The sequence below is a fragment of the Ambystoma mexicanum genome, chromosome 1p (genome assembly GCF_040938575.1).
Source record: "Ambystoma mexicanum isolate Mex_15411 chromosome 1p, UKY_AmexF1_1, whole genome shotgun sequence".
Lineage (NCBI taxonomy): Eukaryota > Metazoa > Chordata > Amphibia > Caudata > Ambystomatidae > Ambystoma > Ambystoma mexicanum.
Window position 1 is genome coordinate 957,437,352 of NC_090921.1, and position 21,566 is coordinate 957,458,917.

At 41.7% G+C, this 21,566-nt stretch overlaps 1 protein-coding gene across 5 annotated transcripts in view; it reads right to left on the minus strand.

Annotated features, from left to right (window-relative positions):
• Positions 1 to 21,566, minus strand: part of CPNE2 (copine 2) — a 947,004-nt gene that overhangs the window by 592,953 nt on the left and 332,485 nt on the right. For all 5 annotated transcript variants that reach the window (XM_069653470.1, XM_069653479.1, XM_069653462.1 and 2 more), the window contains one exon: positions 17,395 to 17,591. In XM_069653470.1, the coding sequence (XP_069509571.1) occupies positions 17,395 to 17,562 (168 nt within the window). In that variant the 5' untranslated portion in view covers positions 17,563 to 17,591. The remainder of the gene's footprint in view (positions 1 to 17,394; positions 17,592 to 21,566) is intronic.

A 21,566-nucleotide genomic window follows, 5' to 3' on the forward strand; every position in this document is an offset into this window, starting at 1 on the left:
TAACGAAGTTGCTGTAGATCTAGACATGGATGCCGATTTAGTCTTCAATGACAGGTTGGAAGCAACCAGTTTGACCGTCGGCGTAGATGTCTTGGTTGTCAACGAGGTGGTCGACGGGGTCATCGATGGGATGGTGGACATCGTCGAAGAGGACTTTGTTATTGATGAGGATTTTGGCTGACTATGGGTCTTCGACGGGCTTATTGAAATGTGCACCCTTAATGAATTTGTGGAAGGAAAAACGACTTATTGTCATTGTTTTTTAATCACTTTTTTTTCAAAGAATAAATGGGCCTGCTAACAATCTGAACACATGGAAGTCTTATAAAGTTGATTCCTAAAGAGAAGTAAACATGGCATCATATTACGAACATCATTCACATATCACTAAAGAACATACAAATTAAACATGAAGGGCAAAAATATCAGAATTTGCTCTCAAAGGTCAATTGGTGACTCTAATTGCAACCACAACAAAAACAATGGACTTGAACTTTTCAGAGGAAAATGACGGAGGTAGGGCAACAATAGTTATGGAGAAATAAATAAAACATCCAAGACGGTTTAAACAGACAAATGGTAATGCTTTATTTATAGAAATGTTTGAATATAATCCAGATTCTCATATTTGTTCTCACTTAATTTCCCCTGTAGGGTAAAAGATAATTTCTCTGGCAGATAAAACCACAATGTCCTTTATCCACTCTTAACATTTAGGACAATTTGCTCTTTTCTTTTTTCTGATGCTTTAAAATCTGTTTTAATACAATAAGAGTATGAGAGTACCACATCACCATGTGAATCAGTAGGTGGAGACCCTTGCACAATGTTCAAGCGGTGCAGTAAGAGGAATTTTCGATGACACACATTCAATACTAACTCAACATGTTACAGTACTTTATTCCAGAAGGAAACCCCTCTCCACACAGGTAAGGCATATGCACATGTTCCTATATTTTCCTTACAAGAACAAAATATGTTGGCGGTCAGATCTTGGTACCCAGTATAGATGATGTATGATTTACTGTTGTGTGTTTCTTTACTCTAAATCTGTTTTCATGCTCTGTAGATTTTAACAAATTGCTCACCACTTTGCATCAGATAAAGCATGGTTTAACTCTAGAGTCCAGTCGACATGGCTTTTATGACTCGTGAGACATCATTACTTTTTACAAAATCAAACTGTGGTGGGTCATAATTATGCTCATCTGTACAACATTGGTGACTCAAGAATTAGGAAGTTAAGGGAATTGACCAGTGATGCAAAGTATTTGGACTAACCATTTTAATTTGTTTACAATTCTCCCAATTGCACTTCCATTTCAGGGACTCAATGTCAACCAAACAACAGGCAGATTAATAGTGTTTCACTTTTATGATCCATACCTCTCACTAGGTTATCAGTACAATTTCCTGTTATTCAGTATCAAAGCCAGATTTCTACACAAGGATGAATGACCAAAAAAACATTCTTGGTTAACACAACGCGTCTCTGTTCATTAATAAAATGGATGACAAAAGGAGGGGTTTTAATCGAATGTATGGTTTATAGGCAGTTAATAAAGATTCAAGAGAATCTGGTGTAGCAGCCTCCTGCACCAAGGAGTCCCAATTTCTTTGAGGTCTGCAGTGAGGACGCGGTTGAGCTACAAGAGACTGACTTGCTAGGTCGCTACCCTATGTGCCTCTCAGACAGTGGATTGAGCAGGATTCCAAGGCTTGTTAACCCTTCCGAGATAAGGTAGTATGTTCTCCCCGTTTCGGATAACAGAACATAAAACATCATATTGAAACTACAAGTCCCAAGTGCCCTCTTTGACCACAGTAGATCACAGAGAAGAACTAATCCCTAACCACAAGCATTTATCAAAAGCCAGGTATTTCATAACAGTGGTGAAATCAGACTCGCAGCAGACTGCACAAATTGAGCGGGCAGGTTGAATGCAGCTCCTGTTCAGACAGAGAACATTTACAGCTGCGGAATGCTGCAGGTCTGTGAACACACCTATAAGGATTCTAACATGTCAACGAGACTATGCGCATATTTTACACCATGGATCATGAAGGTAAGACGAATATAGACACTTTACAAATGAACCAATATGAGAATGGTAAACTGAAGTCCCAATTGAGGAACCATTGGTAAAGGGAGCCAGAGCCCCAGGATGTGCCTCCCAAAAGGATCCCAGCCTGCTAATAAATAGACACACTAGCCTAATTATAGAAAAAAGCCATAACATGCTAGAAAGTGGCATATGCTGTGACTATGTAAGAGTACTACTCAGTGCAGCCTGAGAAAAAAGGGAGACCACTACCTGGACCGAGGTATAGCCCACCTGCTGTTGTGCATCCTGCAGAAGCTCTGCCAGATCCTAGCTAGAGACCATGCTACTATAACCTGTGATGTAGATGAGATGGTGCCCATATCAAGGTGTAACCACCAGGACCTGGATGAAGGTGGAGGACCGGAGAACTGGGTCCTTCTGACAAGATTCTGGCTTGTGTATAGGCACATTATAAATACCATATCATATCAGAAGAGGCAAGTTGGAGACGAAAAGACCACTGACAGGAGCGTATGAATATTGTCTGCTTGACAAGGGCCCAGGTGAGGGGGAGAAATACTCATTCAATACCAAATGTATGAAGGGGGAGTGGCAGAAGAAATGGGACCCCCTATCAACCTAAGGCAGTAGAAGGAGCGAGTACCATACCCTATGAGATAGATTGAATGTGGAGCAGAGTCTGTGAGATTGTGGAAGGGCTTTGAAAGGCCTGAAGAGCTGAAAGTCCATAGAAAGGTCTATAGAAGAATTTGGAGACAGTCAAGAGGTCTAGAGAGGAATTGGTGAGACTGTGAAATCCCCCAAAATCGAAGAGAGTGAAAAATCTGGAAATAGAAGTACTCCCTGGTAGTGGTTGTGGAATATTTTACAAATTTGGTCTGGTCATTTTGAGAGTAGGTTTGGGGAACCTTTCTGTTGGCCAAGATTGGAACCATTAATTTTATCAGCAATGGGTTAGCCCCAAGGTTAAAGGACTTGTTAAGGATAGGTCTAGACTTTTATGTTTACCACCACCATTGAATTTCAATTATAGAATGGGGAGTTCCAGGAGGGACAATGACTGGTTAAGACTAGGTTTTGAGAAGACTTATGTTCATAGGAACTTGCATCCAAATGTGTGGGGTGCACTGAAAGAACCTCATTTTTATGCACTCACATCATTGATACTGTTACAAACCAAAACCTGAGACCCTAAAACTCAGAAAATCGGTCGGACTCTAGTCAGTTAGATCAATCAAGGTAGCACACACACAAAATAACAGCAATAGGTGACAACACACACATCCAGGCACACACACATATACACCAAAAAAGGGATGACAGCACACACACATATACCAAAAAAGGGGATGACAGCACAAACACAAAAAAAGGGATTATGACAGTAACAATGGATGCTAACATACACAAAGTAACACAAACACACATGCAAAACAATTGATGGCAACACACACACAAACACACACACACACACACCAACAGAAGCATCAGCATGCACAGAAAATGGATGATAGTACATACACCATAAAAGATGGCAGTGCACACACACATCAGATGGAACAGATGGAAGTGTGTATACAAACACACAAAAGTAAGCACAGGTTATAATACACACACAGGCACAACAAAGGATGACAGCAGACACATACACATAATGGATGGACTCATGGACACAATTTAGGACAGCAGAAGACACCAGCAATGGTTAATGGCAGCACGTTTACAGCAACAAATGATGGCCAATGGATGGCAGAACACACATTCCCCAACAACAGAAGACATTTGGTACACACACAAACACACACACACACACACACACACACACACACACGGATGGCAGCACACACAACACAATACATTTCAGCACACACACCCCCCACAAAAATGGATGGCAGCACACACACACACACACACACCCCATCAAGAATGGATGACACCGCAAGCACACACAAAAATGAATGGTACTTGGTAGACAACTAACAAACATTTACCTAAATTCCAACTATGCCAGTCTAGTTGATTTTAAGAAAAAATGCTGATTCAACTACATAAGACCAGTTTTTCTTTTTTGGCCTTTCTTCAGCTCCATGATAGAGACTTTCCTGCTACAAAGTTACCTTATTTTGGTCACTAAAACATCAATAAGGTCTTTTTCCTCCGAAAGTACAAACTGGAGTGTTTTGCCCCTTGGATGAATGGCTCGGGAGCCTGTCCTGGTTTTGATTTTGGGGCAGAGGACATGTAGATTTATCAATCTCTAAGCGCTCCTTTTATTGTAAGTGCAGGAGTGTAAGCGTGCACCCATTGCAAAGAATTAGCTTCCCTCATTCCACTTTCTCTGAAAAACCAATATTTGACCTCGTGGAGCAATTTTCCAAGTCAGCAATCTTTTCATTAGCTGTGTCAATCTTCGTATACAGGTCTGCCACCTTCTGCTCCACTAGATCTGCAGTAAACAGATCTAGACCGCCTATCTCGAAATACATTGTGCATCTCTCTGCATTATCAGATTTAATTTCTGTCGCTGTAAATGCATTAATAATATTCATCGGGAAAAGATCTTGCAAGATCCCTTCACTACCTCACAATTTTCTTAAATTATGTTAGATAGCTACTCAACTCCCTGATTCTACCCTAGATCAGGTTCATCGTCACCTTCTCTAGTCCACTGGATGCTCAGGGGCAAGTGTCATCTCAAGTGATTCTGCCATATAAAGGTTTTTTTATACACGGACCCGCACACATTCCGTGGTTAAGATGCTGCTTTTTGCTGTCATTTCGGTTTGTCTTGGCGATGTTTTAAACATATAGTATGCATTGTGTATTTTACTTTTTATGAGTCTGTACCAATTGCAAATCTGTGCGTTTATGGGGAAGTATTTTTTTAAAATCTCAAATAAAGCATTTGAAAACTGGAAAGGGAGTTCAGCTCATGGACCCACCGAGTGAACGAGATGCACATATCCTAGAAAATACAAAAATGCGTGTGTGAAATCACAGTAGATCCCCAAACAGCCAGCAACTGTGCTTCTGATTGGCTCAAATTCCAAGCCAAGCTACATTCGGTGGAGCAGAAATACCCTTAATTATACATAGTTTGACCCCCATAGGGTACATCTGGCGATAGGGCGTCAAATCTGCTAAATCTGCCCTTTGTTTACACTCCAAGCAGAAAGGCCAGGTCCGGTTTCTTTTTAGCTGTTAATCCACAATTGATCAGAAGGAGAAAAGACGGAGGCTAAAAAATCAAGTCCTTGCCCTGTTTGTAATTTACTAAACCTGGCCTAAAATCCCAGGGGCTGATTCACAGAAGCGTTATATAATAGTGCAATCACATAGGAAAACGCTCTGTGAATCCGGGCCCCAGTGCTTTATAAACACGTTTGCAATGCACTCAGCATAATGCAGCAAACCAGACCACCTAACCATACATAGGACCTTTAGCCAGGACAAGGCTGGCAAGAGGTACGTCCAGAGAAGAGACTCATTCTACCAAGACCTACTGGGACTCGAGAATATGGATCTGAAAAGCTCACTACAATCCTCGCCTAATCTTGTAACACCTTGTCACCCAGGTTGGATCATCAGGCATAGACCTCCCTTCAGAGTGCTCGAAGAGCAGGGCCACATGCCAGCACAACACAAATCACTTCAAATAAATACATTCAGAAATAAATGCGTATGTTTCCTGGTCCAAGCGGTAGCTGATGCTGCACGTTCTGCCCTCCGTCCACCACTGCTACTCTACTGACCCAAGGAGCAGTTCTTGCCTGTACCATACACTCAAACACAGATTCACGCTTCCACTCTGGCATTTCAGACATACGTTAGGAGGTCCCCACATATTCAGGTGCTGGACACCTGGCTCCGGGTGGCAGCCAGCATGATAGCATACCTCCTGGCATATTTCCACAATACCTTATCCTAAGGGTACATGAGAGACTTAGCCAGTGCTTCGGTTACGTTTTGGAAGAGGAAGTGATAAAATCGCATGCCTTAAAGTTTCATGGTCGCACAATTTATATGGAAGTGTAAAAGAATCCATTTCTGAATTGTAGGCCTAAATAACGGGTTGTGCAGACTGGAAGGAAAAAGCTATACAAGGAAACGAGTGGAATCCCTCCCATTGTACTTATTCTAGAAATAAATACCTCTGCCAACTTTATTTTGTTTGGAGGCAATATAGCCACTCGAGGGCTGCATTAATCTAATCATGCAGTCTATGCCACCGGGCGAGGGTGCACAGAGAGATATTCATGGAAAAACAGCTAACGGCAGCGGTGCGTGGTATGAATGCCCGTATCATAGCATATGTTGAACACCTAAGGGATATCCCTGTGGATCCACACCGAAAGGGACACTAAGCATTTTAAGCTCTCTAAACGTCAGATGTTTTTGACGATTTCTTGCCTAAAATATCCAAAAAGTGTCCAGTTGAAACATTGCTGGATACTATCATTCAAACATCATTTTCTGACTTCCAGCCAAACAAACCAGTTGCTCTTACAAGGCCCTTACTGTTGTTTCAGCAAATACAATCTATACATGCTAATGTAGAAAGGATCTCACCTAGAAGTCACATACAGGCATGCATAACCCTACACATATTCAGCTACAGAATACCTTGGCATTAGGAGGAGTCCTAGAATGCTCCTGCCACCTGCCCCAAACCTAAAGAAGATGGAGGGAATCCTGCATTTTCCCCAGTCTTTCCGGTGGAGGCAAGAAATCCCGCAGGACTGCAATACCAAAAGAGGCAACTAGGTCAGGATTATGGGCTTCATCACAACCGGGCCGGTATCCTGTCGGAAGAGCCACCTGGATACCGGCAAAGGCTGTTACCGTTTCCGGCACCCGCATTGCCGCCGGATTATGGGTGCCGGCGGAGAGGTGTAAATCCCTATTCATGGAGTCCCATAGGACTCCATGAGGGGATTTGCTGTCATTACTGCCACCGGCAATGCCGGTGGCGGTAATGAGGGATTTTTTGTCCGGTAGGGCACCTGTCTTACCTCCAGCATTTAGCTGGTGGTGACCCAGGTGGCTCACCGGCACTGCCGGTGTTGGGCAGTTCGGTAAAGTGCTGGTATCCTCGAATACCATGCCTTTTTTACCGGACAGCCAAATCTTAGGTATAAAGGGTTCCTGAGTGGAAAGCATTTTTCATGACAGACCATGATAGCGAAACCAGCACACAGCACCAGTTTTCAACTTACCAAAGCCAATGGCTCAGTGTATTGCACCAACTGCTGCTATTCCACAGTACTACTCAAAAAAGTGATCTGACTCACAGCGCTGGATATCTGCCTTGCGAATGCACAGCAGACATACCATAAAAGTTAATCATACAGAGAAGGCAATATGAATACATTATGTTTTCAGTCCATATTGGTTTCAATATTTTATGTTTACTTCTTTTGGGAAAAGTGCAACACTGAATGTAACCCCGATACAACTACAGTATTCAGCGGAGAAATGAGGGAGACACCCCACAACTACTTTCCAATGTACTAGATCATTGCCACCAGCACCCCAAAAATACATTTTAAACAGGATGGGTCAATATGCCAGAGAAAAGAGATACTACGGTTCTTGTTCCCCTCCAATGTACATTAGCTGAATCGAGGCACTGAATTAGTAATGATAACGACCCAAAGTACATAAAAGGAAATGGCAAGACTAAAAAAGAGAAAGTGACATTTGACTCGTCCAATAGACACAGATTCCCTGCATCAAACAGGCAAACGATTGTCAGAGCACCACTGTAATTACATAGCATCTTAGTATATGGCTTATGTTCAATAAAACAGGTTTATTAAATGACCAGGTTATTGTTTCCTCTTGTCAATTAGCACAGGAGGGAGACATAGCCCAGAGCAAACTCAAGCTATGAGTTATCATGTAGTATTGATCAGGGAAACTTACATCTGAACATATTTTAGACATTTCAGCATTTCCGAATCCTCCCAAATAAAATAATATCAACTAATCATCAATTACAGGAGATGTTGTTAAAAATAATCTAACCCTAAACTGATTTTACCGGGACAACTGGCAAACATATGATGATCTGCAGACATGTCCAATTTCAAACCAATCCCAATTGATACCTTCACAAAAAATTGTCTGTCAAACTCGCCAAACAAATCTTTTGCACAGGCCAAGAAAGTTCATGAAATCCACTGCCTGGTGACTAGAGCATGACATGGTGTCGCAAGCACTCCACTCGCTTACTCACTGCAGACCACACGGATGAATGTTAGGGTAAATGTGTACTCCATGGATTGTGCTGAAGGTGGCCTATTTCCTACGTGTTTCTCCAGGCTTGATGTACAAATAGCATTCCCATATGAAATTCTAAGCACTTTTGCTAATTGAAATGTTACTTTGTCGGTCTTTCATTGCTTCTCTGAGGGTTGGCGGTTGAGCACTGAGAAACTTTTGGGTAGTAGTGCCTTTGATTACCAAAACTGAAATTGAATTGAAACTGAAATTGCTAATGGAAATCTTAATGGGTGGCCAAATCTTCACCAAAAGAGCATTGCACCCCTACAACCTGGCAGACTCAAGTCCCATGCCAATTACCCAAGTTAGTCAGTGTTCCCCCTTAGCTTGTCACCCCTCAGAGCCCTGTGATAACTAGAAGAACATATCCCGTAAAAAGTTCAAGAAAACAAAGCAAACTACGAGGTGATTTGTTTGAATGAAAAAACAATGCATTTTGTTAGAAAGAACTTGGTTGAAAAATCTACCGTTTGAAAAACGTTTGCTTAGAACAATGATTTAACATAAATGTAACAAACAAGGAACAAATTGAAAAATGAAAAATATGCATAGTGCATATTTAAGTCTTCGCACCCTCGGAGGGCAGAAGTCTTGGCCTCTAGTTGTCTGGAAAGTTTAACGTAATGTTACCGAGCAATATCATTAAGGAAGGCTTGGGGCATCCAAAGTTGGGAATTGCACCCCCGAAGGATGCTGAACCTCAGCAGGCGCATGCAGGGGGCAAAGGCCAGTGTAGATGGCTGTGCATCCTGAAAGTGGAGGACATTTTGCAGCTAGTGATGAACAGTTAGAGCGCGGTGCTGCGTCCGAAAGGGATAAGGCATATCAAGCCGTGGTAGTAATGAAGGGCAGTGGTGCCTGTAATTCCTGCTTTCTGATTGTTTGGGAGGCACTGAGCCATCTAAAAAGGGTGTAAATTATGGCAAACATATTCATTTAAACTAATCGAGCCAGCACTCAGCTAAGATATGTGAATAAAACAAACATTTTTGGCATGTGATTGAATGAAAAACGAACAAACAATAAGGGTAGAGGAGGTGTGGAATTAGTTTGGGGGATCTAGGCTGCTTTAAATGTGTGAAGTTGTAAACCTTTTCTTGGAAAATCATCAGATGTTTCATTAAGGGATAAACATAACTGTGGACTGATAAATAATTGAAACCTTTGATTCAAACTCAATACCATTTTGAACACATATGAAACAAATGCTTAAATTTAGCTTTTCAAACAAAATACATTCGACCACTTCCACTAGATTCTAAACTCAGGGTCTCAAACCAGTAGATTACAAGCCACTGGTAACTCTCTTGAGGTTTCCCAGTAGCTCTGTGCATCGTACCCCAACATGAGAAATGTGCGATTATTTTGGTGTCTGAAGTTCCTGGGTCTTTTCCCCCACTCCCTCCCTCTCGTCTTACTGAAAAGCAAACAGTTGAAAGCTGTGTGCACCAAGAGAGGAGGGGCTGCCTCTGGGCTTTAAGGGCTTGGGCAGTGTCCCAACAAGGGGTTAACTATCAATAACAAAAGAAAATGTGTGTACTAGCCATTGTTACCAAATGGCTGATTTGAAAGGGCACGGGTGCATACATTTGCATGCTGTGTAAAACAAAGCTGGGGCTGTGACCATTTCAGTCACACTGTGTTTCTTTAGATTTACTTCAGTTAGTATTACTTTACATGCTGGTTATTGAAATCCTACAATCAGAATGTGGAAAATAAAGCTACAGCTGTAGAGTGTAAAAAAGACAATCCATGTGAGTCCCAGCTTGCAAGAAAAAAAGGTACATCTAGTGTTTGGTAAAACTGTTTTTTTTTTTATTTGCAGATATTGAGTTCCCTGTTTTAAGGCAGTAGTACCAAAAGTGTATTAAAGTGTAAAATGGAACTTGCTGTGCTATGGAGGAGCTCACCTGTACAGATGTACCAAAACAGGAATTAATGCGCCAACAGCAATTTTACATTTAAGTAAAGATGGAAAACTACTCGCTGCAGTGCATTTCGGTGCTTGTCCACTTATATTTAGAAAACTAAACAGGAATGTAAAGTGACATGTGCTATCAATGCCAAGACTTAAAAAAAATAATGCAAGAGTTCTGTTTCAGCCCATGTTTTACAAAACAATGGTAGGAATTAAGTAATTAGGTCGGAAAAGTGAGCAGTGGTTTGCATATATATGAGCTTAGGGTCATTTCGTAACTTGCATACAATGGATGGGTTCGCCGAATAACCGAACCAACTCAGGAAGATGGCAAAGATACTGTTTTATTAACAATGATCTAAAAGAGGGAGTTACAACGAACATCAACGGACGTTCGCTCAATTTTCTCTCAGCAATCTTCTCATAAAACATACATTTTATACTAAAAATATGTAGGAGGTGATGTCATACTAAGCGGCAAATAATGAAAAACCTACTAACGATTGTAATTGGCTTAAGGGGAACTTCTAAGTACACATTACATAGCGACTGGGATTGTGATTCTAAAACATGTAATCTTCAAAATCATTAAGTACACGGTTTTCAATTGGTCTACAAACTCTAAGGTCCTTCGTTATGGTTCCATGTAATAATGTCGCCACAAAAATCTCGCCATGCAAAAATATTGCCGAAAAATGGCCGTTTTTTGTGGCGACATTATTGCATGGAACATGCGTGGGACACCCCCGCAACCCCCAAACTTTTTTTCCAAATTTTTTTTTTGGCCCCTGTCCCCATATATATGGTCACCCAAATAATATCGCCACAACATTTTCCCGGCGATATTATTTACGGTGACCATATAAATGGGGATATTATTACCTGATACCTTTGTTATATGCACCTTTACAATTGGTTGGCACGATTGTGTCATGCCTGGAAAATTCGGGCAACTTAGCAGCACGTAAGCCCAGACCCAGGTGCAAGGAAGGAAGGATATCGAAGGATATCAAGATTGTAGAAATGACTCCACTTCAGAAAAACCCAATCTTGACCGAAAATACCCCAACAACATCAGACCTATCACTAACTGCAATGTACTTCTCAAAGTAATAGACAAAGCAGCATACACACAGTTTCAATGTTTCATTGAAGCAAAAAACATTCTACACTCCAAACAGTTGGTCTTTCGGCCAAATTATAGAACTGATACCGCCCTTATAGATCTCCAGTCCCACATGCTGCAAATCACTGAAGAAGGCAAAGTGGGAATCCTGGCTCTTTTAGATTTATCCGTGGGATTTGACTTGGTGGACCATGGTATTCTTAAACAAATACCAGGTCACTGCTCAGACAAAGTGGTGGACTGGTTCCTCTCATTCCTGCCCGATAGGGAGGCAAGAATTCAATGGGGCAAAGCACGATCTCCTTTAGCTCCCATCTGGTGTGGTGTCCTGCAGGGGGCAAGTCTTTCACCATTACTTTTCAATCTGTATATCAGATCCCTCTGCTTGTCCCTGGACAATCTGGGTGTGTTCTTTAGCAATTACACTGACCACACCCAGCTAGTCTTTGAAATAACAGGAGTGTATTCCAACAATGCCACAACTCTAGTTATGATATTTCATACTGTGAAGGGTGGATGTCAACAAACTGGCTATCCATAAATGGCAACAATACAGAGCTAATGATTTTTGACTCAACAGCCACATGTGCCAAACTTGGCACCAAATACGCCAGATTTCAGCTAGGTACAAGCGGCATCCCAGTTCTTGACAAGGGCATCCAATTGGAGGCCTCCCTCAACTCTGATGCATATGCCAACCAGATGACCAAGAGCTGCAACTACTCCCTGCACTTTTTTAAAAACATCCCTCCATACATCACGAAAGACAATGCTGCAACCATCGCCTGAGCCACTGTTTTGTCCAAATTGGATTACTGTAACTCTCTAATGATCGTTGCTTCAAGCAACAATGTAGGGAAATGCCTTGTGTTACAAAGTAACGCGGTTTGCATTGTTAATAAATTTACAAAAACATGAACACATTACACATCATAGGAGGAACCTACATTGGTTATCCATTCAAGAGAGAATTAATTTAAAAGTAGGATCAATTGTCCACAAATGTGCACAAGGAACCGCACCAAATTACCTGAAAACTCTTATACCACAGTACCATCCTGCTAGAGTACTGCAGTCAGCCGATACAAAACAGATCAAATGCCCTAAATACAAGTGTGAAAAGGGCCTAGGAAAATCTTTCGCAGTTAAAGCAGCCAAACTCTGGAACTCCCTACCAATTGTCATCACAGGTGATGACAATTTGCTAACTTTCAAGAAAGCTCTGAAACTCATTTATTTGGTGCCTTTGCCTGCATTGCATTCACCACATATAGCCAGCTTCTATGATGACTTAATCTACTTTGCGTTTCAGCATCTGTACAATTATTGAACAGTTGATTCTCTGAAGCACTTTGTGCACATGTAAACTTTTTCCTATTTAAGAGTTCACTCGATTCTTTACTTCGTTCTTAGTTTCTTATAGGATCCATGCATCTTCAGCCAGTATCTCGACACGTCGCACATGTCTTTTGTGATGTCCCTAGCTCCTCTCTTTGCTCTTTCTCATATTCCTTCAGGGATTTCCTCCCTCAGATTGTCGTCTCTTCGGGGATACATTCAATAGGGTTGTCTCAGTACTGACTGCAGTACTTCTTTCGAATATACTCTGCGGTATTGGTACAACTGTTGGTGTGAAACATGGCATAATCTCAGTCACAATCTCAGTCAGACCTCCAACATATAGGAGGCAGGGGGGATTTCCTGCAGAGGCATGAAACTGCTCCTCTACATATATATTTTGATATGTGTAGGACTAATATAGCTTAAACCTAGTTGCTAACAGAGCACTGTAAAAAACAAGGTGGTGAATACAGGAAGAGAACATTGAGGGAGGACATGGGATGGGAGAACAATTTACAGGATTGATACCCTGTGGTTATCTACACAAACCGGGAGATCTATAGAGATCTATGGGGAGTATGTACACATATGTTCAAATTCTGGCAGGGAATTTCTAGCCTTTCAATTCTGGGCTTAAATGGTGCAATTTACAAGCACCGTTTTGTAATTATTATTATGACAAACACTTTTAAGGGTAGTCAAAGTAGGCTTTTGCTTACTTTTTCTTGGCTGAACTCAGTGACCTGGATGTGAGAAATTTACATGATTTGGGAATATGCAAACTGGTAGTGGATTTTATTTTTTGACAAAGCAGAATGTGGTATATGCTGGTTTTTGTTTTGTTTGACTGAAGTACTCACCACATGCAGCCCCAAAATAAAGAAACAGACCACCCTTGTTGAAATCCTTGGCTGCAGATGAATCATCTTTCGACATGCACAAGATCTACCCTTTCCATCAAGAGTGTGAATGTGTTTTTTCTTCCAGTGTAAAATAAAATGTGCATCTTTAATCTACGATGCCCAAGTTACAGTGGGGAAAAAAGAGTAACATTGAAATGAATTGTGCAATAATACACCCGTATTATGAAAATAATATTCCCAAAAGGAATCCTAAAAAAATAGGTAAACTAAATGCTGCATAGCCAATGCTGTTACAGAGGCATCCTTCAAAGGTGCTATTTATGTGATGAAAAACAAATGTACTTTTACAGATGATGCAATTGTGAAGGGCACAGTGACTACCATGGCAGAGTCTGTTGTAAGTGATTTTAAAAACTGTCCTGAATTTATGGCTACCATGAGCCTTTTTAGGCCATTCAGACCTTGGACATTTCCAAGGTCAGTTGAATTTACAATTTTTATGTTAATGTACTACACATTGGTATTCACTTTAATGTAGAGACAAACTTAGTGAAATTCTTTTCTTTTTATTACATTTGTTTAGGAAACAAGAAAAAACACAATTGACATTATCACCTGAAGAAGGGTTCAAGATAACCCCAAAACGTGCAGTGTATCAACATCATGTGATTGTGTTGAAGTACTTTGATGAATTGGTTGAGTTGATAATAACATTTATAAATTCAGAAAAATATTGTTGGAAAAAAACATTTTTGCTGAATTATTTTCGCTGATTTATTTTTGTTTATAAGGACTATAAGCATCTTTACTTTGAAGAAAAGTCTTAAAAAACATTTTTGTGAATATGTTTTGTGAATGTATGATGTAATTCTAGATATTTTATGAGTTTTGAATATAATTGGTTGACAAAAGAGATATATACTGTGTATCTTCTTATTTCAACTTTACATTTAAATATAGAAATATTTTCCACATCTTTATCTAATAATCAGGAAGAGATTTTATTCTCTCTATTAGAGTGACCAGGGAATTGCCCCACAGGTTTCTGGGGCATAAATGTTGTTGGGATTCAGACATGATTGCCACTTGCCCCCAGGAGGGACCCCTTTTCCATGAGGCTAGGGAGGTGAGACCACTACCCAATAGTCCCGCTAGGGGTGGTTTCATGTGGGAGGACCTCATAGGGAGGGATTCCCCCTCTTGGGACAAGGATGACCACCTGGGGTGCAGCCCTGGCAATCCCATCACCCACATACATTCTATTAGTCCTACACTCCACCTCTAATCCTTGATTAGAGAGCCAACATATGTATTACTGTCAGAATGATGAAACCAGCCAAGTAGAAAGGACTAGGATGAAGAACAACATCAGCGGTTTCAAGATTACACCTTCAAGTATTGCCACAAGGTTGCTCATCGGCATCATGAAGAGTGCCCTTCGATCATACACTGCAGGTTTGGATGATACGTAGAGGCTGGACCAGTCCTACATAAAGACACTGAAGAAGGACTCAAGGTAATCTTTGAGGGGAGATTCGAATCCCGACAGAAGCTGGCAAAGCAGCAGACAACAATGAGATGCTGAGAGAGTCAACCGGGAACCCTGCAGGAGCAGACCCCACTGCCTGACCTCAGAGGTGCAGCCAAGATTGTCTAACAAGTGGGGCCTGAAGACAATGTAGTTTGGCCCACCACAGTGACATGAACATCTGTAAATGCCCACACAGATATGCTGAGTGTGCATTTACATATTTTGGGTGGGCCTTGAGCACTCAGGCCCTACCCTGTCTACGCCTATGCCTGACCTGGAAAGAAGAGTAGTGGGATAACCATGGCCAGGTGGATCAACAGCTCCTACAGAGACACTGAGACTGCAAGGTGGGTGATCCGCGAGAATGCTGTGGAGCCCGCCATCCAATGCAGAAGGCGTCTGGAAGCAGCACATCGGAAAACCCAACCCTGGAAGAACTGAAGTAGTGCCTGACCCAGCATGAACATAAAGGAGGGCACGGAAGGGAACCGCTGACACAGGAAGCATCCGGGGAACACTTCCTCATCCCAGTGGTGGGCCTGGGGCCCAAAATTAGAGATGGAAAGCGTCCTCGCTACAGGGGGAAAAGGAAAACCACTTACCACCAGAGAAGGGTCTGGAACACACAACTAGAGACAGAAAGCATCAGGGGAAATCTTCCATGCCACAGTTGGAAAGAGAGAGCCTCTGACTATCAGAGAAGGTTCTGGGACCTTGACAAGATATGGGACTTTGTTGAGAACATGTCAAATAGCAAAGTGTGCGTGAAGTTGAAAACATTTAAAAAGAAATATAGCTAGCCATATGAGGAGAAGGGAGTCATTCTCCAGTTAGTACATTGGGAGTTCTGATAAAGACGCCTGGGCAAGGGAGTCATTCCCCCTGGCTTTGTGTTGAACTGTGGCAAAGCATACCAAGAGAAGGGAGACGTTCTCTTGGTCCTGAAATGAGAGCAGAGATAAAGAAGCCAGGGAAAGTGAGTCATTCCCCCTGGCATTGTTGGGAAGTTTCACAAATCATACCAGCGGAAGGGAGCAATTCTTCTCGATTTAACGTTGTGCCAGGACTGGGTGAAACCCACACGTCAGGGGAAGGCAGTAATTTCCTTGGTGATTTTGGTTTGAGAGAACACTCTTTTTGAACTACCCAAGAAGAAGAAGGAAAACATTCTCCTTAAAGAAGGAACTTTTTGTAATTTACCTTTTAGTTATATGGTGTGAGGGATAGAAGTAGGTTTTGATACAGGACGGTGGATTTTCGTTGACGGACATTCTGACAGACTCTTTTAGTATTAGTTTTGAGGCAGGGGAAACCCTCTTAGAAGTTAAGCATAGTAACGCCACTTTTCACACAGAAATAAAAATCTACAACCAAAATCATGCCACCTTTGTGTCAGCTTCCTTCTTCAACGCCCTTACACGTGGCAGGTGTGTAGTTAGGTGCAAAACTATGGCAAGGAAGGTATCTGCACTGTCAGCCAATGTGATTGCCTATGTCTGCGAATCTGCCTTTTTCAGATGAACTTCCTGAAATCAAAACTTTGATACCGTCTGACAACCTCTGAGTGCTGTTGCTATTTCAAACTACACACCAAATTACTGAGCACCGGTAGATAGCATGCAGTGTCAGCCTTCACATTGAATGTCCCGGTTGGTTTCCTACATTCTGATATGCTTGACAATTTTTAGGAGACAGCTTCTAATACAAAATAATGAAATAAAAATGTTTTTGAAGTCATTGATATATTAATTTTATGGTAAATACATATGTTATTCCTTTCCTATGCAAACAGCAAATGAACCGGACAAAATCTTGGTCCAGTTTCTCATACTCATGGACATCGCCATCGCAGTAGCTCCCGCCTATTGGCCATTAACTACACGTAGCTCTTGGCAGCATAAAGGTTTAACCAACCCGCCACCTAAAATAAAAATAAAAAAGTTTTCGCCAGAATGAATTTCTCTGTTTCCGTCCAATGGCCATGCTTAAGTCTCCAATGTCGACGCATCGTTAATACACATAAACAGCCTCGTGTCTCATTGATGCAAGTCTTAGAGTTAGGGTTACATTTCTACATGACAAATGTAATCGTTCCTCTAAGACTTTCATCAATGAGGCACGAGGCTGTTTATGTCCCATTAAAATTACGGGCACAGCAAATGTTGACAAGCTGGTCGGGAAACATGATAATTAGTGTAGAGGCTCGTTGATGTGACTGCCTGGAGAAGGCACGGCATAATTAGAGCAATAATGACAGCACTTACCTCACACATCTTCCCATTGATTTCCAGAAATAAGACACAAAAGGGGTCCGATTTGGAGGCCACATCCCTATCCAGCAGGTTTTGACAGGACACGGATAACTCCACCCTGCAGACACATTCCTGGGGACCCGCTGGCCCGGAAGGGGTCGGGCTTAAGGTGTACGCCATGGAGTCAGGGAGCAGCAGTTCAAGGCAATCTGTGGAAGACAAGGAGCGCAAACACATTCATTTCATGAGAGGGGAAAAGATCAGATAACGGCTCCAACAGCGACTTAAATTTTCTCACAGACACAATCCAGCAGAAAATATGTTTTCATTTGTTAATTGAGATCTTAAAAAGTGACTAATCCATTAGAGCTCGAGTTCACAGCCAAAAAATGCATTACACACAGATGGGCTAATGATTCACCCCTCCTGTTCCATTATTTGAGCAAAACCGCACAGTGCAGTTTTTTCTCTCCAACCGTGTACCTAATGCACGTATACTGGACACACATGGAAGGCGGCGTGCTGCTAGGCAAGCATAGGGCGTGTAGGGAAGGCGGTCATAGCTTTATGCCATTTGTACTGGTAGCAGCCAGGCGCACAGCAGGACTACATGATTTATGCCCATTCCACAATAACTATTTTCTTAAGAACATCTTTTTAGACGAAGAGGGTGTCCTAAAAAAACACCATCCCTTCCTTCCTGTATTATTCAATTTGACCTTCACTTGCTAGAACCCAAAAATGCCCAGCCAATTTATGGGCAAAGTCTAGCTGCTTGCATGCATCTTGGAGATGTACAGATCATTGAATGAATGGATAATTGCTCGGCGTCAGCAACAGTCGTGGCATGGTGCCTCCAAAGGAAAAGGGGAAGAGGGAATCTGCTTTGGAAAATATTGCGGTCATGAAGTTGCATGAGGGTGGGCCAGGAAGAAGTACAGAGTGGACGATACACTGAGTGCATAGCGACGCTGACAACTGAGGACAACGTGCATCGGTGGCGAACTGAGAAACAACAAAGGCAAAAAAGGCAGCAAAGGGGGAGGGGGAAGGTTAAGTGCAGGGCTAATTGCCTAAATGGGGAATAGGTACAAGGGGTAGCCAAGAAATCAGGTACAAATTATTAGTCTTAGAGAGAGATCAGATCAGGAACGAGGTGGAAAGAGTTTTGAAAAAAGAGGAGCTTCATTTTTTATTGCAACAAATGTGGTTCGCTTCAGATCTGAGGGCCAAATGACATTAGTTCCAGGCAGATGTCGGGCTTTGCCAAGTGTTTTTCCAACCTCTTTTGTTCAGAAGGATGTCACTGCATGGGTATTGCATGGTGTGCATAACTCTACTAATTATAGCTGAAGGGATCTACTCTTACCTTGTCAGCTGTTGCATAGTGTGTCTATGTCCCACTGCCAGACATTGGGGCTTTGAGCAGATGCAAATAGTCCATCAATTTGGGGGCTGGGGAAGCAAGTAGGCCTCAAATTATTTTCTAAACAATATGTTGGGTGGCTTTGGTGTTACAGGCAGCATGGACTCTGCACGGGCATACTTGGTAACCCAGAAGTGTATGGACGTAATGCCCATGCCGGACTGCCGAAGAACATTCCGTCCAGGATGCATTTACTTTGTCCACCATAGTAGAAATGTGGAGCCAGTTGTTGTATTTGAAGTTCTATGGGTTGTATGGATGACCTTCTAAGTAAAGCATTGATATTGGCTTTCATTTTGGTACACAATACAACTGACACTAAAAAAAAAAGAGGATCCCGCAACACCAGAGAGATGGTCACGCATGAGAAAGATTGTGATTCATGTGGGAGTAAAAAAGAAAAGCCATAGGAGCACAAATGGGAGTCACTACAGACATATAGCTTTTCATTACTGAGATTCCAAATCCTACATAATAATAGAATTAGTGATAGAATTAGCAATAGAATTAGTGACATGAAAATAGAAAAGACTGATACAGTGTGAGAAATAACGAGATAAGAGGAAAAAAACGGTTTATGATTCAAATGAGAGAGACCACAACTCGACTCAAGCACCAGCGAGAGACCCCACACAGCACCCTTGACAAAAACAAAAGCAAGTTACAACAAAGCCAGTTACACTACTACATCAATGGAAGGTCCCTAGCCATTGCATAATCTAATCTAATCATACAGGACAAACTAAAACACAGACAAATAAAAAAAAAACCTTAAGGAACATTTAATACTACCCAAGAAGGACAATAATGCCAGAAACAACCCCTTCCTCTCACTAGAAACACTGAATATGGAAACCACTAAATCACTGGGCATCGCTGCACCAGAAAAATAAAAAACATAACCAAAATCAATAAAAAATGGTTTGGTGATGGACTGGCTTCTGTTAAAAAGACAGGCCACAATCTAGAAAACAGATGAGGTATATAAAGTCAACGAATGACAAACTGGCATGCAAAACTCAGAGCAGGTGCTATTCTCTTCTGCACTATTGCACTTCTGGATTATTGCAATAGCCTCCTCCTGAATCTACCTTCTTCCACTGTGTGACCCCCTCCAGCTAATCCAGCATAGGGCAGCAAGACTTATCCTTGGCCTTAAGCCCAGGGACCACATATCTCCTGCCCTAAAAGGTCTTCATTGGCTCCCGGTTGCTGCATGGATTAAATTCAAATCTCTCTGCTTCATCCACAAGGCTGTCTGGGCCAGGGGACCACAATATCTTCAAATTGATCTTACTAAATATTCTCCATCTAGACAACTTTGTTCCTCTGGCACCAACTCTTTGTGGGTAAAGCGTTTCACTAAACAGAGGGTAGGTGGTCGATCGCCTTCCTCAGCTGGCTGCACGTTCTGAATACTCACAAGGCGTAGTAGGTTTGTCCTTCCTTGTTTTCCCTCCACTGTTCTCATTAATTATTGTGTTATGTGATGTATTTCACTCCCTTGTCCCCCTCACCCTGTAAGTGCTTTGAAACAGTATTTTACTTGCTGTATAAGCGGCTACCAAGCAAACAAATAAAATAAATAAACGTAAAACTAAAGATGTTTTATAAATGAAAAATTAACTAACTCACCCACAACCAACTAGTAATCAACCCAAGCACTCAGATAACTGTCAAACTCTCTTGCAAGCAAAGCACATGCCAGCAACAATTAACAAATAGGGCCATCATGATACAATTGCCAAAATTCAAGCCAACATTGATCGTTAGAAATGACCTGATGAAGCAGCCACCATAGACTATGGCCATCCGATTATCTTTATGGATTTCAGCTTCATTACACATGAAGAACTGAGAAATCACTAAGAAACTAAATGTTTTCTCTGAACAATCGGACCCTTGGCCAGCAACCACGATCAAGGAAAACCTACCTAAGTTGGAGGAGGCACTCGACATTGTTTTTACTGCATCACTACCATCAGACAATATCAATGCTGTCATCATAACAGCCCTCCTGAAAAAGTTGGATGCAGACTCAGAAGTAGCCAAATATTACCAGACCCATATTTAACAATTGTCTCATTGCTAAAATCCTGCAAAAAGATAACTACACCCAACTGGTCGACCACAGTGAGTAGAAAATTCAACTTTATGAAAACCAATATGGGCTTTGCTCAAACAGGAGTACGGAGACAAGTCTCCTTTTTATGACAGTCAACCATCAGACACTAATGCAAAGATTACAAATGCAGATGTTAATATATGGTACTGCCTTGGAATGGATCACCAACTACATTGATGATTGCACTCTTTGGAATACAATGGGAGATTTCAACTAAACAATTCTCTCTTTGCTATTTACTGATTATATTGAACGGCTAGCGGACATTACCAAACTTCTCAAAATCTTTCCAATTTATTTGGGCATGATTCTCAGGCACTATTGCACCTGGAAGGCAATGACAAACAGCATATAACATGTACTCCCCCAGAGAATCCAAGATTAGATTAAAGATAATAATCTCTCCCTTCAGACCTCTAAAACAGAGTTACCCTTCGTTGGTATCCAAACCCCAGCAGCACTACTTTCAAATGACCTACCCTTGTGAGTATGACATCCACCCTGTCAGGCCAAGTAAATAGGTTCGGTGTAATTTTCAATCCTAATACACACTACAACCACACATAGGTTCACGAGCCTGAGGAACTGTATATCCAGTTCCACATCCTTAGGAGAATTGTCCGCTACTTGGAA